The sequence below is a fragment of the Barbus barbus genome (assembly GCF_936440315.1).
Source record: "Barbus barbus genome assembly, chromosome: 15".
Lineage (NCBI taxonomy): Eukaryota > Metazoa > Chordata > Actinopteri > Cypriniformes > Cyprinidae > Barbus > Barbus barbus.
In genome coordinates, this window is record NC_136743.1 from 29,439,531 (window position 1) to 29,458,719 (window position 19,189).

General features: G+C 37.8%; 1 protein-coding gene across 2 annotated transcripts; it reads left to right on the forward strand.

Annotated features, from left to right (window-relative positions):
- The first annotated feature begins 69 nt into the window (after positions 1 to 69).
- Positions 70 to 18,320, forward strand: LOC306881445 (synaptosomal-associated protein 47-like). 2 transcript variants are annotated; one of them, XM_079435553.1, is made up of 6 exons: positions 70 to 331; positions 1,178 to 1,717; positions 2,287 to 2,789; positions 6,429 to 6,544; positions 12,572 to 12,740; positions 12,969 to 14,268. In XM_079435553.1, the coding sequence occupies exons 2-5, from the start codon at positions 1,224 to 1,226 to the stop codon at positions 12,716 to 12,718; spliced, it is 1,260 nt and encodes a 419-aa protein (XP_079291679.1). In that variant the 5' UTR covers positions 70 to 331; positions 1,178 to 1,223; the 3' UTR covers positions 12,719 to 12,740; positions 12,969 to 14,268. The 2 variants fall into 2 exon arrangements, with proteins under 2 accessions (XP_079291679.1, XP_079291678.1); XM_079435552.1 differs by lacking the exon at positions 12,969 to 14,268 and adding an exon at positions 16,882 to 18,320 and having other exon boundaries at positions 73 to 331.
- The last annotated feature ends 869 nt before the right edge of the window (positions 18,321 to 19,189 follow it).

The window sequence follows — 19,189 nt, forward strand, 5'->3', positions numbered from 1 at the left end:
TTAATTAGCCATCGCCACATTATATATATGTGTGACGTTGAGCGGAACCTTTATTCAACTATTTTTTTTCTTGCACGTCGGAGTGTAAACATGAGCGCACTTCAGTCTTCGCTTCAGCTGTGTTTACATCGCTACGACGCGACAGGGAAACAGAGTCGGATGTTTTTTACATTTCTTATTTAGGTCTATGTATTAAACGTTAACGGGAAACACTGAGGCGGAAGAGTAGATGTCTGACTACGATGCGTAGAGATATTATTTTTATTTTAATGCGTGAAATACGTCACCCCCTGCTGTAGCTGTCACTTGAAAGTCAACACCATCCTAAAAGGTATGATATAAATGATCTCCGTGCTGTTTGTTTTGCGTATATCACACCACTATCTACTGTTACTGCGCATACAGAACCAAAAATAAATGTAAAGGGTCTTCAAATTATGTTTTTAAATCAAAAATTGGATTAATAAACCACTATTTATTTTGTGATTCCAGAATAATAAAAACGAAAGAAAAGAAGCATTTCAATTCTTCATCTTTTTGTTTTTAAAATAATTTAAATTAAGATTAATATTATTAATTATTATAAATTAGTGCTGTGAAACGATTAATCATATCCCAAATAAACGTTTTTGTTTACATTATATACGTATGTGTACCGTGTATATTTATTTATATATAAATACACACACATACAGTATATATTTGGAAAATATTTACATGTTTATGCATTTAGATATTCATATTTTTATATTATATATAAATATATTTATTTAATATATAAACATAACATATTTTTCTTAAATATATACATGCATGTGTGTGTATTTATATATACATAATAAATAAACAGTATATACACATATATTATGTAAACACAAACTTTTATTTTAGATGTAATTAATCGCGATTAATCGTTTGACAGCACTAATAAATAATGGAAATAATCTTTCAATAAGTTATAATAATCAACAAATAAGTTTGTTTTCCTCTTTTGTTCCTCTTAAGAAAGAAAATGGTACAGGGCTGCTTTTCCCAAAAGCATCGTAACCTAAGATTGTAGAACTATTATCACCAATGGAGCTACGATCAACTTAGGATGCTTTTGGGAAACGCAGCCCAGGTTTGTGACTGATGATGACTGCTTACTAATGTTCTGTATACACCATTCACTTGGCAGGTGAGCTCCCTAAGTCAGGGCAGCTTTGCCAGATAATCAGAAAAAGATGAGCCAGGATGCATCCATCCATAGCTGGCCCGGCTCTTATTACATCAACAGCGAGAAACGCTGGGCCAGCGGCATCCTCTCCTTAAGCCGCACCACCCTACGCTTCAACTCTGAGCAGAATCAGGAGAGTCTCATTAGCCTGAGGCTCTCCTGCATCATGGAGATCAAGATGGAGTCATCCAGCTTCATTTTTAGTGCTCTTACTGTGTTGGAGCAGGGAAACATCAAGCACTGGTTTGGGTCTCTCAAGCCTTGCCGTACTGCCGTTTACCACGTGCTAGAGCACTTCTGGAGGGAACGGCTGCTGTCCCCCACAGAGCCCCGTGGAGCTGAAGCTCCTCTCAGTAAGGGCCAGGAGCTGATCAGCCTGATATCTGGAGCCCAGCGGAGGCTGGAGGATACTGGAAAAGTCCTGAACCACCAGGGAGAGCAGTTTGACAACATGATTCAGGGCCTGGACAAGATCGAGTCAGACCTGAGCGTGGCAGATAAGTAGGTTTTGCTCAGATTCAGAAACTGTGATGCATAACTTGTACTAGAGACATGAATGATACGTCAAATTTTAATGAGGTCTTTCACAGCTTATTGTGCTTCTAATAACTCATTTTAATGTTAAACATGTCCCACTCTATACTTTCTCATTCATCCATGTTTCTTTGTCACTCTAATGTGTAAATAACCTCAATAAAGCTGTGCAGATATTTTTACATATGGACATAATCAGGAACGGTTTGTTTTTGGTTCATTACATTTATGAAGCAATTACAAATTGGAAATGTATTTTCCTAATTTCTCCAATACCGAAAACAGGTCCAATACCGTCAGAGTTTCTTGATTCTACAGTCTTTCATAATTGAGTGATTTCATAGTTGAGTTTGTTGCATTCCTCATTTGCAAGGCGCTTTGTTTAAAAGTGTGTTAAATTAATAAATGTACATTATCTTCATTGGGAAATCAAGAACATCCACTGTCACCATACACAGCCATGTGTTGTTTTTATAATATTAATGATGACTTAATGACTTAATTAAATGATGCCATTTTTTTTCTCTTTTGTGCAGACTACTCTCTGAACTTGAGTGTCCTTCTTGGTGGCCGTTTGGCAAACTGCCCTGGAAGAGCCACCAGGAGGCCAAGGCTGAGGCAGCGGCCAAAGCGACCTGTACTAAAGCATCGGTCAAGGGCCAAAAAGTCATAACCAGCATTCCAGCTATTGTCTCCCGTGTTGGTAGCTCTGGAACCATGAAACCAGGTAGCCTGATAGTGTTGGTCTCCTCTCTGGAGGTTCGAGATGCAAACGGACAGCTCATCCATTGCTTTGAGAAGGAAGAGGTGGATGATGTCTATGTGCACAGCCCCTATGAGATCAGTGTTCGGCAGCGCTTCATCGGAAAACCTGACATCTGTTTCCGAATTCTCTCTGCCAGGATGACTAAAGCTTTATCTGTACTGGAGATGCAGTATAAGAAGAAAGTTGAGATCACACGTGACTATGCAGCATTTCATGCGACCTTGGCAACCACACCAGGAAGCCCAGAAGATGGAGGAAACATTTGGAATGCAGGTGCACTTATTATGTCTTTATTTCATTGTTAGAAATTCAGTGCCAGCTTTTATTTTAATGTAAACAAAAGTAGATTATATGACAGCAGACATAACCTGAGACATGCTCTCTGCAAAGTCCTCAGGCACACCAAAATGTATACTTTTATTAGTCAAGGATACATTTATAAACTGATCAAATATTACAAAAAAAAGTCAATTTTTAATTCTAATAAATGTTGTATTCTTCAAGCTTTCAAATAATGAGCCTTCATTTGCACTCCCAAAACTTTGCATGGTATCCTTAGCAGCATGAAAAATAACGTTTGTATTAAAATTATGAATGGGTTATGTATAGAAAGTGAGCAAAGTTATATACAGAAACTGAGCTAAGAGCATTTCCTTCATAATAAATTAAGCCGATATAACAGTTCAGCTGCAGCGCAAGCCCAGTGACCGTGTGAAAACTCCCATTACAATAATTAAAAACAAATCTGTGTGCGAAGCTGAGCAAACTGCGGCACATTGAGAGTATTCTGACTATCTTGAACACCTGATTGACCATTGCGTTCTCGCACTCGACACACGTCTGTGATTGGCTAAACTGCTCAAAGCCAGAAAAACATGTTGTAAATAGAAACCTTTCACGCTTTTCACAGAGCATTCATAAATACACACAGGAGTGTTTGAAAGCAGCTGCCTATCATCAGGGATTGATTGGGATTTTATATTGGGTTTTATTCTAAGAGAGTTATAAAGTAAGCAGTTCTGGCTTTTTTATGGCCTTTATGTAGTTTTTATGGCTTTTTTGTAGGTAGAAATACTATCCTTCCATGCAATGAAAATCGCTCTATTTTTGTTTTCTCCCAGCTGTGCTCCAATTTCCGATTGTACTCTTTATACCAGTGTGTGAGACTGTTCTTCTTAATCTTCTTAAAGCACTAAGGACAACTTGGTCTAACGTGCTAGAAAAGAGAGTCTTAAGTTTCTGTTGTAACATCATCTAAGTTGTATCTTCCAGGCAAATCAGGAAGTTTAATAACAAAGCGAACTTTATTAGTAGAAGTGATAGTTCTACCATATTTGTAACAAGGGGAGATTTTGCAGTCTTCACTAAACCAATACATGAGACTAGTTAATGATCTGATATATCATTGCTCTGCTGCAAAATTTCAGTGCCTACAATATAGGACAAAATTAAGTGTTTAAACCTCAATAAATGCCTGTAAATGCCAATCCCAATGCATCTTTTTTATTATCTACACGAATTTTAAGATCACCAACAATTAACAATTTAACTGAATCCAGCACTAACTCAGATAAAAAATCAGAAAAAAATCTGTGTTCTACATGGTGCCTTGGAGGCCTGTATATGAGTGTATGAGGCCAAAGTGACATTTACAAATTGAAAATTGGAAAAAAAAATGTTTTTAACAATTTGGACATTGAGCTGCATTGAGATCTATAGGATTAAAAATGAAAACTACAAAAGAAAAAAGTATTTTCTTAAAAAACAAGATCTAAAATTAGGCCTATATTAAGAAATGTTTAATAGTTGAGTTACAGGCATGCAAACTTTAGCACAAAAAAACACTCAATAATTTAAATAATGATGCTGCCATCAGTAATTTTTTTTACCCCCCCTGTTACTTGGCTCACAATTTCAGGTGAAAATTGTCATTTTGACCCCATTTGCTAAACAGATTACAAATATTCAGTATTTAATATTTTGGGTTTCATCTCTATTTATGTTTGTCTTTCTTCATATAGATTTCAGAAATATTTATATTTATATATTAAATATTTTTTATATAATATGAATATAAATATATACATGTACATATTTTCTAAATATATATTGCATGTGTGTATTTATAGATACACTCCCCTCCAAGAGACAGTGAGGCCAATTCCTTTATTTTTGCTGTAGACTGAAAACATTTGGGTTTGACATCAAGAGATTTACATGCCGGCTTTTGTTTCCAGGTATTTTCATCTGGATCTGACACACAACTTAGAAGATATTACCTTTTGTTTGAACCCACCCATTTTTCATGTGAGCAAAAGTATTGGAACATGCGACTGACAGGTGTTTTGTTGCCCAGGTGTGTCCTATCACAATGATTATTCAAACAATAATTAGCACTGAATGTCTGGTCAGTTTCAGATTTGGGTTTTGCCTGTTCAAACTGCATTTATAGTTAAGAGGTGTAACCAACATGAAAACCAGAGAGCTGTCTATGGGTGAAAAACAAGCAATTGTGAAGCTGAGAGAAGGAGGAAAATCAATCAGAGCCATTGTACACACATTGGCCATAGCCATTTCAACCATTTGGAATGTCCTGAAATAGAAAGAAGCCACTGGTGTACTAAGTAACAGACATCGAACAGGTAGACCCAGGAAAACAACTGCAGTTGATGACAGGAAAGACCCTAAAACAACTGTAAGTGAGATCAGCAACAACCTCCAGAGGGCAGGAGTGAAGGTATCACAATCTACTGTTCGCAGAAGACTTCATGAACAAAAGTACAGAGGCTACACCAGAAGATGCAAACCACTCAATAGCAAGAAGAATAGGAAGGCCAGGCTGGAATTTGCCAAAAAGTACAGAGATGAGCCTCAAAAATTCTGGGACAAAGTTTTATGGACTGATGAGACAAAGATTAACCTTTACCAAAGTGACGGAAAGACTAAAGTTTGGAGAAAGAAAGGATCTGCTCATGATCCCAAGCATACAAGCTCATCTGTGAAACACAGTGGAGGTAATGTAATGGCTTGGGCTTTCACCGCTTCTTCTGGGACGGGCTCATTAATCTTCATTGATGATGTAACATGATGGCAGCAGCAAAATGAACTCAGAAGTCTACAGAAACATTTTGTCTGCCAATTTAAAGAAAGATACAACCAAACTTATTGGCAGATCCTTCATCATGCAGCAAGATAATGACCCAAAACACACTGCCAAAACAACAAAGGAGTTCATCAGGGGCAAGAAGTGCAAGGTTTTAGACTGGCCAAGTCAATCTCCAGATTTAAACGCTATAGAGCATGCCTTTTACCTGCTAAAGAGGAGACTGATATTAAGTCTTTTTCACTTTAATCTATGTTAATTCTATCTGTTCCAATACTTTTGCTCACATGAAAAATGGGTGGGTTCAAACAAAAGGTGATATCTTCTAAGTTGTGTGTCAGATCCAGATGTAAATACCTGGAAATAAAAGCCGGCATGTAAATCTCTGGTCTGATATTCATCGTTTGATGTCAAACCCAAATGTTTTCAGTCTACATCAAAAATAAAGGAATTGACCTCACTGTCCCAATACTTTTGGAGGGGAGTGTACATGATGAGTAAATCATTTGACAGCACTACACATGATAAATGTAATCTGAAATTACAGGCTCATAAACTAAACAAAGCTTAATCCATGACATTTTAAGGTTGAGATTTTTCACATGAAAATTTTGACAATGGATAGATGTAACACTGTAAGCCATTAAGTATTCCTACCACATGGTGGCAGTCACGCCCCAACATCTACTACAGGTCATTAAAAGAGAGCAATTCCATTGTACACTTCTTAGTTAATGGTTGCCAACATTTTCTCCTATCTTAACAACAAATCTCAAGGAAATATATGACTTGGTTCTGTGTCTCCTCAGGTCATGGGCAGGATACGGAGGTGCCAGTGGAGATGCCTGCTGGTGAACTGACACAACTGCAGCTTCATGTGCTTCAGCCCACTGTAACTGAGGCAGAGGCACAGGAGCTAAAACAGGTTTGAAATCAGTTGGTTTCAATTTTACACAAACACACATCATTTTCCACAATAGACAAATATTTTAGAAGGATGTGGCCTCATGGGGGTAGAAATGATGAGCTCACATGATCAGTTAAATATTGATCTTGGTGACCCTTTCATGTTGGACACTTTTTTTCAATTAACAAATTACTCCCGAATTAAAGGGGTCATCGGATGCTCATTTTCTGCAAGTTGATATGATTCTTTAGGGTCTTAATGAAAAGTCTATAACATACTTTGGTTAAAATTTCTCAACAATAGTGTAAAATAACACACTTTTTACCTTGTCAAAAACAGCTCTGTTCACAGCGAGCCGTTTCAGTGCATGTTCCTTTAAATGCTGATGAGTTCTGTTCACCCCGCCCCTTTAAAAACAAAAGTAATCCTCTGCGTCTTCAGCGGCTCAGATGTCAGGAGTGATGACTACTATGTTCATTATTACATCCAACAACAAAACACCTCAATCGCTTAGGAGACATTCTGGTCTACACCTGCTCCGGCATCGAAACAATGGCGGTCTGATGACAGCTCACTCAGGGAGGGTCTAAGATAAAACAGCAGTGTCAATCAACAATCATGGGAGGGGCCTGTGCAGAACTACACCACTCTGCCAAGAATCTCAGAACAGCCTGATCTGAGAAAGTGATCATTATTATTGGGATTTAAAAAAAAAAAAGCACTAGGTGGATTTTTATCATTATAGGGTGGTTGTGTACACACACTGCCAACACACATTAATATTCAAACTAGGGTTGCGCCTATACAGATATTGGTATCGGTTCCGATACTGAGCTCCTGTACTCATACTCGTTAAAATACCCCGATAACCAAACGCCGATACCACACAGCAAGTGCCATATTGTGATAAGTGCCATATTCAGACAAAGAAACACAGACAACAGGACAACAGACAGTAGAATGGAGTTATTATTAGAGATTAAGGATGTCTACGAAGTATATGTATACAATTAACATAATGTTAAACATTCAGTATTAACGCCTCTATAGCTGATGCTTGTCGAGTTAATATCCCCTTCTCTCAGACATCACTGGAAAGTTTGTTGTTCGGTCGGATATGTCAAAAACAAGCAAGTAAAACAATGCAAGGTATTTAACGGTAGGGAGAGAGAGAGAGAGAGAGAGAGCACTTCTGTTTGCATGATCTTTCATGTTCGCTCACTTAGCACACGCATCATTTGGATTAAAACTAAATCATAATTATAAAACAACATTTATAGGGGCATTCACTATCAACAACATTTATTTTCAACCTTAAGCATACACGACTTTATGGTGAAAGTGAAATTATCAGCCAGTGTAAATGCGCTAGGCTGAACTTGTTTCTCTTATTCTGTACCAATGCTTCATGACTGTTTCTGCATTATAAAATATAATCACAGCACGTTTCAGATGAAAAAACGCTACTTCTATTTCTGAAAGATTTATAACGAGTGGTTCAGTTCCCTGCATTATTACAACAAAACGCGTGATGAGCCGCTGCAATGGAGCAGCTCTAATGCTATTAAATTAAAGATGATGTACCATAGAGCAAAAAATAATAAACAGTGAAAGTAACTAAAACTTGTAAAATACATTTTAATGGGCATAATTAATTGTGAAAATAACTGAAGGATTAATCTATTTGATAAATGAAGTAAACAAATTAACATTATACATATTCATTTGGTTTTTGTACCTAATATTGAAAAAAAATTACAAATACAATGAAAATACCAGTATCGGTACTCAGTATTGGCATGTACCAAAAATTAAAGTATCGGTATTGGCCGAGTACTGGAAAACGTAGTATCAGAGCATCCCTAGTTCAAACACCATGTAAAAGTGAATTTTGCATCCGATGAGCCCTTTAAGCATTTTTTTTTAATAGTCTTGATAACTGTAACGTGTGTTTAGCTGAATCCACACCTTTAGGTCTCAATATTCAGTTAAAGTCATCTTGTTCAAAAGTTTACACCCCTGGCTCTCAGTGTTGTGTGTTTCCTTGTGCACTTAGTGTTGTGTGAGTCCCTCAGTTGTCCTAAGTGTGAAATGAAGGATTTCATAATCGTATACCCAGTAATATATCCTGGAAAAAGCAAAGAATGTGAAGGGCATGGACAATTTTTCTGAAGAACAGTGGGCAGTTTAACTATCACATAACTTAAAGACAGTTGTTGATCATCCAGGAACCGACGATGGGAATCAGACGCTTAAGATTTAATTTGTTTGTAAACTTTTGAAATGGAAATCATTTTGAATGTAAATTAAATTGTTTAACCCTCATGTACTGTTCCCGGTCATTTGACCCGCCTATTTTAACGCTCTAAGGCAACTCTACAGACCCAAAATAATAACATATCTTGGTTATATTATGTAATTTTAGTTTTTTACTATCCTATGATGCAAAAAAAGTAGCTCTTTCCCACTCATTTCAATACAGAAAAATATTTTGTCAGCCAAAGATGGTAAAAATTAGCTATCGTTGCTTTTTTCAATCTATCTGAAAAACTATTTAACTCATGTTGTTTTTCTTGAAGTTTTGTTACTTTTTCTCATTTAGGGTCATGAAAACGCATACACTGTTTCAACACACTGATGTGTTGTGAAATGTACATACAGAAATTATTATACTTTTGTGATGTTCGTGGGTCAATTTGACCCGCATAGGCATCCATTCAAAAGCAGCTGAAATACACACAAAATAACAAAAAAAGTCCTGTGTTGTATTTCAACGCTTCTCAACTCTAGTCCTGAAGTGCCTCCTAGTGTCAGTGTCTTGATGAGTTTAACAACTTTTTAATTTCAAAGTTTGTGAAAACAAAACTGTTTAGCCTTTTAACTGTAAGTCACTGTTTTTGAGCATCATATAAAAATGACTTTTTAAAGGTAAAACATCACAGGTTATTGTAGAAGTAAAAAATAGTTATAAAAGTACATTTATAAAAAAGTTATAAAAGTTTAAATGTATGAAAATAATAAATATAAATTGTATATAAAATAGCAATTTTACAAAACATGTTTACCACTAAATCTTCAAGAAAATCAAAGCCAATCATCTGAACAAGTTTTGTGCCAAATTTTAGGTTGATATCTTAAAAAATGAACTTAAGTACGATTTTGTGGATGCAGTACCAAACTTTTCCACTATATGAAATACAGAGACTCTTGATTTCCATTTATTGTTTGAGTGTTCTGAACTATATATTTCCCTACTTTTTAAAATATTTATGAAGTAGACATCCTATTCAGAAATAATTTTGGCAGTAACTTTAATATTTGATTTGAATTCTACCTCTAAGACACATAAAAACATACGTATAGAATAAGAATGTGTTTGGCACCATATCACAAATGGAGAATCTATCGCTATTCATCTATTGCTCTGTCATTTCTTTGAAAAACAGTCACCAAATATGAAAACTAGAGTACGAAACCTTTCAAATGATATATAATTTGTCAAGATTACTTTAGGTTTAGACTTATCTTTTAAAAACATGCAATCGCAAACATCTCACAGGTCTGGGGTAGTCAAAAATAGTAGTTAAAAACATTTTTATAAATCTTAAATTCAGATATTCATTCTTTGCAATATGTGAAAAGTACTGATATTAAAAGTTTATTGATTGTATGTTTTTTTTTTTCATGCCGTAATTTTTGTGGAATTACATTGAATCCAATACGGGTCAATTTGACCCGGACCGTACAGGAAGTCACCTGTTTTTGAACAGTACATGAGGGTTAAACTGTATTATTATTCAGTGGCGCTTGGCCTTGCAAACCTCTCCATCACACATTGTCAACTTTTTCAATATTGCTAGGCAGCTGCTAGAGATTTACTCTGCTGTCCATAAGGTAGGCTGGATGTTAGCGCATTACTAAGTGATTGCAAAAAGGCCCATAAGAGTCTATTCTATGATATTCCGGTCCCTCAATGGCTCAGTTTCCTCCTTTGAGTCTATGGGATTTAGATTTTCAGGCATTTTTGATTATTTAGAAAAGTAACAGTACACCTCTTCTCAACAAACCTGTACAATTTTAGGTATAATTTATGCCCGTAGTAGTAACGGGTTGGGACAAGTTACATTTAACAGGCTTAGGCGTTTGTTTAAATCATAATTTTGAAAAATATTACACAAAAACTGAGCGAACATACTTACACTACAGCGTGACGTGTCTGTGGCTTGTGTTTTTTTTATGAGACAGGAGTGGGAAGCTGACTCTAGGCATTCCCCCACCGCACAAAGATATAAGGTCTCAGTGCCATCATCCTCAGACGGCCACAGTGCCAGCTGTAAAACCCTCTCAGTGCTCAGCCGAGGTGCTGCATGGTACGCAGCAACCAGACATAAACACTGACGCAAAAACCGTAAAGCGTTTTTCATTGAGTGCATTATAATGGGGATGTGCGGAATGGTGCTCTTCGTGTTGAACCATTTCAAAACACAATGTTATTGCTATGACCAGAAATAATTGATGGTTGGTCAACCATCACAGATATCACTTTTCAGGATGGTTTTGGGGTTGAGAAACACTAAAAACAAACATGTTAAAATGTCATGCGGAGATGGAAAATAAGTTTTAAAGGAATGAGGCAGGGCAGCTTGTCTTATAGAAGACTGGAATACGTAGACTCGGCACAGGCTGTTTATAATAATGCAAAATAAAAAAAAGGACTGTAACCTGTCATTCTCCACAATAGGAAGGAAAACATACAAAATATTGCTAGGCCTGTCATCACAGGCCTGTTTTCAGTGATTGAGGATGTGGGGTGCAAGGAAAAGAGTATAATACCTTATATTTTTTTTATTTGCACCCCACATCCTTAATCACTGAAATGATTGGCCTTATGAACAGAACATTGAAAGTTTACATACCCTTGAATCTTAATACTATGTGTCAATTCCTGGATAATCCACAACTGTTTTTATATTTTGTGATAGTTGTTCATGAGTCCCTTGTTTGTCCTGAGCAACTGCCTGCTGATCTTCAGAAAAATCCTCCAGCTCCTGCACATTCTTTGGTTTTCCAACATCTTCTTCATATTTGGACCCTTTCCAACATTGTCTGTATGATTTTTAAATCCATCTTTCAACACTGAGGACAATTGAGGGATTTGTGCATAGCTGTTACAAAAGGTGAAAACGTACTGATGCTCAAGAAGGCCACACAATGCATTAAGAGAAGGGGGGTGTAAACTTTTTAAATTGGATGATCAGGGTAAATTGTACTTATTTTGTCTTCTGCAAAACATTTATGAAACTTCTGAAGTCCAGTACTAAATGAAAAAATATGATCGCTAAACAAAATGAGAAGAATTTACACATCATCATCCTGTTAAAAAGTTTACATCCCCCGGCTCTTTATAAATTCAGTTATTATTTTGTCTTGTGGAGTATATGTAAGCATCTGTTATGTGAAGTAGCTTATTCAGGACAGTACTAAAAAAAAAATAGCAACATAATTTTCATGCTCCCTCTTATTTTGTTTCGATTATTAACATTTTGCACATTCTGCAAGGGGTATGTAAACTTATGAGCACAACTGTACATATACAAACACACACACACACACATAAAAACTAGCCAAATTATAGATGGATAAGTGGTATTATATTTAAAGATACACAGTATTTTGTCTAAGAGTAGCAAAATAGATTAGTCTTATTGTCATTTTTATCACATCACTTTAAAATCCATATTGGGTGATCTGATCAGAAAATGGACAGTAATAAATGCAAGTGTATACACCTGGATTTCCTCATTACTCAAACCATTCAGAGGAAGTTAGAAACACATGTGACTGCATCGCTATTATATCGCCTTGATGTCTGCCGAACACCAGCATCTAGACTGATCTAGACTCCTCTGTCAATCAATCACTGTACCAAAACTATTTGTAAAAAATGTAAAAGTCAACCCCCAATGTTCATATTATATCTATATTTTGGACTCCAGCCCCAAATATTCATTATCCACATGATTATGTTGTGCTCTGTTTGTGTAGATGCTCCAGCAGCTGAAGAATCTAGCCCTGGAGGCTGAGACAGAGCTGGAGCGTCAAGACGAGGCTCTGGATGAATTGAGCTGTTCTGCTGACCACACCACCATGAACATTAACAGACACACTCGCCGCATGAGGAAACTACTGTGAACTTAATGTCACCAGATTAATGGTAAGATATGCACAGGTGTACACAGGAGTGTGTTTCTCAATAGAGCACTCTTTATACTTGAAAAATTCATTTGATCTTTATGAGTAAGATTTGGCTATTTAGAAAGCTGTAGAGCTGAAAGCACTAATGTTGTAGAGGACGGATGTCTGATCATATTAACATACACTCACTGGCCACTTTATTAGGTACACTTTGCTAGTAACGGGTTGGACCCCCTTTTGCCTTCAGAACTGCCTTAATTCTTCGTGGCATAGATTCAACAAGGTGTTGGAAACATTCCTCAGAGATTTTGGTCCATATTGACATGATAGCATCACGCAGTTGCTGCAGATTTTGTCGGCTGCACATCCATGATGCGAATCTCCCGTTCCACCACATCCCAAAGGTGCTCTATTGGATTGAGATCTGGTGACTGTGGAGGCCATTTGAGTAAAGTGAACTCATCGTCATGTTCAAGAAGCCAGTCTGAGATGATTTGAGCTTTGTGACATGGTGCATTATCCTGCTGGAAGTAGCCATCAGAAGATGGGTACACTGTAGTCATAAAGGGATGGACATGGTCAGCAACAATACTCAGGAAGGCTGTGGCGTTTACACTATGCTCAATTGGTACTAAGGGGCCCAAAGTGTGCCAAGAAAATATACACTATTACACCACCACCACCAACCTGAACCTTTGAGTCAAGGCAGGATGGATCCATGCTTTTATGTTCTTTACGTCAAATTCTGACCCTACCGTCTGAATGTCGCAGCAGAAAATGAGACTCATCAGATCAGGCAACATTTTTTCCAGTGGAGTCATTCAAATTCCTGGGCACCATCTCAGGACCTGAAGTGGGATATTCACATAGACTCCATTGTCAGAAAGGCCCAGCAGAGGTTGTACTTTCTTCGCCAGCTGAGGAAGTTCAATCTGCCACAGGAGCTGCTGAAACAATTCTACTCCGCCATCATTGAATCCATCCTCTGTACTTCAATGACTGTCTGGTTCAGCTCAGCTACCAAATCTGACCTCAGAAGACTACGGAGGGTAGTCCGGACTGCTGAGCAAATCATTGGTACAACCCTCCCCACTCTCCAAGAACTGTACTCATCCAGAGTGAGCAAAAAAGCTGGTAAAATCACTCTGGACTCCTCACACCCAGCACACTTCCTCTTTGAAGTGTTACCGTCTGGTCGACGCTACAGCGCTCTGAGCACCAGAACGACCAGACACAGGAACAGTTTCTTCCCTCAGGCAATCCATCTCATGAATTCTCAACAATAAACGTGGAACACAACTATAATACATTATCCATTCACCACACTCACTTGCACATACTTGACCTGTACATACATAGTTGTCTATATTATATATTGTGTTTTTGCTGCTTTGTACATTTCCTATTTGGATATTTGGATATTATTCTTTTATTATCTGTGTCCTGTCCTGTTGCTGTCTCTCTGTTGCACTGTGGAGCTTCTGTCACTACAACAAATTCCTTGTATGTGTAAAGATACTTGGCCAATAAAGCTCATTCTGATTCTGATTCTGATTCTTCTTAAGCTTACAATGCTTTTGGGAAACGCAGCCCAGATCAATTAAATATGGATCTAGCAGATTAACTATTTGGGTTCCAGAAAGGTAATTGTGCTATAGAGGAATCATCAGTGTTCGGTCCTACAATATGGACTTGGAGGATTGTGTTGTAGACTTAAAGGAATAGTTCACCCAAAAATGAAAATTATTTTCCTTGCACACAAAAAGTATTCTTGTAGCTTCATAAAACTACTGTTGAACCACTGATGTCACATGGACTGTTTTACCGATGTCCTTACTAGGTTTCTGGCTCTGGGAACATTTCAGTTGCATTGCTGTCTATGTAGGGTCAGAGACCTCTCAGATTTCATCAAAAATATCTTAATTTGTGTTCCGAAGATGAAAGGTCTTACGGGTTTGGAACGACATGAGGATGAGTAATTAATTTTTGGGTTAATAAGCTGGTCAAGTCATGTCTGCTGACAGGTAGATGTGACTTCATGTTAGAACAATACATCGACCTGGCCTTAAGACTCAGCTTCTCCCTTTACACTCCCTGTGGTCCCAAGTGTGGTGGTCCGGTGATCCTGGAGGCCCCAAGTCTGAAAGTCCCTCCACTGTCAGCTGTACTTCCTGTAATGACAACCGCCATCTTGTGTGTTTGGGGCTCCTCTGATGTGACCGTGTCCACTACAGCATCCCCTAATCTGTCTTTTTGCTTGGTTACAGACACAGAGTCTGTCCCTGAACTCTCAGTGCCCCTGTAGGCTCTGTTAACTCTCAGGGCTACCCTCGTGCTCTCTGTCACGGCCACGGAGACCATCCCTAAAGTCTCTGTGCTCCCTGCCAGCTCTGCTACATCCACTGAGGCCAATCCTGAACTCTGCTATCAGCTCCATTATGACCACATTTGTGTGTCACATTTGTAGCATTTTTCTGCTACGGCCACAGAAGCCAATCTTGAAATCCCTATGATCTTTGTCTCAGTTCCGCCAAGACCACTAGATCCCCAATGGTCTTCTACTCTGCTATGGTATCCTGTTGCACCGGCTCTGCTACGAAAGTCCTTGACTCGGCCGTAATGGTCCATTGTATATTGTTTTTTTTTTTTCATTGGACGGACATTTCTTGGTCCTACACCTTCGACAGAATATATGAATACATATAAATACATTTAGACCACTTAAATTAATGATTGCTATCGGCATGTGAAGAGACTTTCAACCAGCATAACAAAAAATGTTTCTGAAGTTATGAAAGCACCTCACAGATCTCTCTCTCACTAAAGCATGTAACAAAGTTCACTGGCATTTGCATCCTTTTGTGCAGATACAAGTTGTAATGTTACGTCTGTTATGTATCCAAGTTATCTGATTAATATCATAGGATGTGTCACAGAACGGGCTTCAGTTTATTGGCATAAAGTCACTCATCAGCTTCACCTCAGGCAGCTATCCCTTTTTAGATGCTTCTTTTTTTAATAACATTGCTGCATCATAATCATAATCTAGCAGTATTCACGTTGTCATAGACAGTTTTTTTTATTTTTAACATTCATTTTCATAACTGTCTTCAGATATTTTCATTACGGCCATGGCCCGGCCCCTGAGTACTCAATTAATCGTTTTTTTAATGCCCAATAAATGCCCATCCCTATTCCCAACCCCATCAGGGTCTTCACCACCTCCAGCTCTGTCATGGTCTCCAGTTCCGCTCTAGCTCTCCGCTCTGCCCTGATAGTCATGATCTCCTGGGATACTCGGCTCCACCCTGATGGTCATATATGCTGGCACCACCCTGCTGCTCTCCATCTCCACCGACTCCACCTTGATTCTCTGTCAGCTCCTCCTTGGTCTGTGGCTCCATGCTGGTTCCCTGCTCTGCTTTGGTCTCCAGGCCCCTTTTTACCTCCTCAACTCTGCTCCTTTCTTGTGTTTTATTTATCGTAGTTAGTAATATTTATAAAAATGAATCTGCACTTAGATCCTCTCTAATTCTCTAAGCGCTACAATGACATTTATTTTATGAAACTGTAATTCTAACAGATTTTTCTCTAACAAGCAGATGAAAGTATTGGCATTTCTGTCTTTTATTTATATAGGACAGTGCAGTGAGTAACAGGAAGCAAAGTGGGAGAGGGGGCATGATCGGGAAAAGTCCACAAACTGAGATTCGAACTCGGGACGCCCAAAGCGTTAAAGCGCTACATGTCAGCACGCTGCCCACAGGGATATCGGTGTCGACAACTCATGTTAATTTAGATCATCATTAAAGTGGTTTTTAAATGTAATATTTCATATGCAAACTAATGTTGTTGTTAGGTAAAAAAGGTACCACAGATCCCCCAAAACACAGCATAAACGTAGTTGAGAAGTAAAATAAAAAAGTGATATCAATTTGTATTATTAAAAATGCAATAATACGATATGACATAATTGCCTAGGCAGCTGTTCTCCATGATTTCTGACAGTGTCTGATTGTTGGATCAAGTTAAAACCGTATCTACAGCAGCATACTATTGTTGTTTTTTTGGCTATAGTTTTGATTGCTAGTGTTACTTTCATAATGTGACTGTTGAGCTCTATTGGGGATCACAGCAAATGTCTTTATTTTTATCCTCAGGTCCACATAGATCTGCAACCAGTGTGATTTTGCATGGCTTAACAACTTCACCCCACTGAAAGGAATCAAATGAGTGAACTACGGCATAATTTAAACACTGTAACCAATTTAGTGTCGTTGTGCAAATTGTGACATTTCAAAATTTCACAAGATTCTGTACATTGTCAACCCTTTAACAGTAATGCATTCTATCGAATCCTGCTTAATTGTCATTGTTTCGTGTGTAGTTATTTTTTTTTAAACTCATAATGCTATATTTATTTATTATTACTGTATATTATTTACTGTATTTTTTGTGATCAAGGCAAGTGTAAAATAAACTCAGACACTCGTTATTTGTTGTCACTCTTCTGTGAGGGTATTGATTGGTTGATTTGATGATAAACAATTTTCAGTTCAACAATACAACAACAATTGTTTTGAGGCTGCTTCACAGTATTAAACAGAAAACTAACAGCATATGTTGCTTCTGTAGCTCTACAAGACAATCATGTCATTAATCAACGATTTAGTTTAATGTTGATTCAACGTAGGTCAAGAACTGTCAATGTTGCAGTTCATCAATTATGAAACAAATCCAGTTTAGCTATAAAGCAGATCTACAAACAATAATAGTGCCATTATTGATCTCTATTTAGTTCAATGTTGATTCATTTTACATGACAATGTACTAAAAATGGAAGTTTCTTTTTTTGCACTTTTGAAAAGTTTCACATACAGACGACAACATTGTCTAAACGATCTCTGTTTACACTGATCCTTGAAAAAAACTAAAAACTTTGTATTATGCATGCCAGGCCAGTAGTTGTCAGTTTGTAAAGAAACACTGCACACCTGCGCACATACTAATAGACTGAAAACGTAATAAGTGCAGTGTTTGTTTGCGTGTTTCACTTCTGTTGTGGAAAATCTAGGCACATTGACCCATCCTAAGCATTAACCCCAAGGATACTCGCTTGACTGCTCTCCTCTCCATTGCGTGATAAACAGCAAGCTCTTTTGGGATTTTCTGTGTAAACTCTTAACACGTACCTTTCAGCTACTTGGATTGGGTAGCCTGAAGACATGGAGAGAATGAACACATACTGGTGTGGTTAGAAGCAGCCATGCAATGTGAGGAAGTGGCGTCGGTCTGGCCCAACCACAGTCGCTGTACTTGAGATCCGGCTCTGCCTTGCAGCGGATGGTGCGGAGACGCTAGTGATTTTTACTGGCCTTGACTTACTGGTCTGTTTACATGATGGACTTGGGGTGGGCAACTCTGGGAAGATGGGTGTCTCTATTGATGTTAAATCAATCAGTTTCAGCCACAGTTATGGGAAACGGTTGATGAGGGTGTGGACTTTGATTCTGTAGAGTGGTTTTGCTTGGTTCCAGCGTACAGTTTGGATAGAATGATTATGAAGTTGAGTACTATTGGTTATAAATTTGCTCTTGTTGAATAGCTTTTTCTACATAGGATACTCAGTTATGGGAAAAGGTTGATGAGGGCATGGAATTTGATTATGTATAGTGGTTTTGCTCGGTTCCAGTGTACAGTTTGGGTAGAATGATTATGAAGTTGAGCACTATTGATTATAAATGTGCTTTTTCTTGAGTTGCTTTTTCTACATAGGTTACTTTGAACTCCAAATATGCTTGTTATTACCAAGCATGTCAAAAATAATCTTGGATATCAATGCATTTTTTTTAATGCAATCCTTTTATTTGAAGAAAACCACATGAATTTCCATGCATATGGCATATGGTGGAATATATAATTAGCACAAACATGCAACAGACAGGAATTACACCTCAAATCATGATGATTGTTGTGGAGAGCTTTGCTAAAAATAATTCAGAATACCCTAGCATTGTGGTGGTGGGGTTTTCTTCAGAAAATGTAAAAATCTAGTAATGCCTACTAAAAACTGATCTCCAAAGTCTGAGACATTTATTTTTGTCTGTGGCTCTAACTCATGCAAATATACATACACAGCTTGCACATGAGAACAGCCCAATTAGAACATGTCTGAATGTGGAACCTGACTCATGTGTTAGCTGCTCCAGGCTTGCTGCAGGTCTTTCTTCCTCTCACTCTGGTTTGCTGTGAGAGGTTTGGGTTACAGGAAATCAGCCTTGTTGTTTTATGTTGGACCTCAGTCAAGAAGAGAGCTTGTGGAAGGGTCCATTTGTGAGTTCTGGAAAACCGATAAGGTCGTCTGTAAACATGTTGTTTCTAAAATGTCTAGTTTGATTAGCTGCATCTTGCTTTTGGCGAAACCTTATTTTTCTCTTCCATTTGACACTTCATCTTTAAGTAGCTATT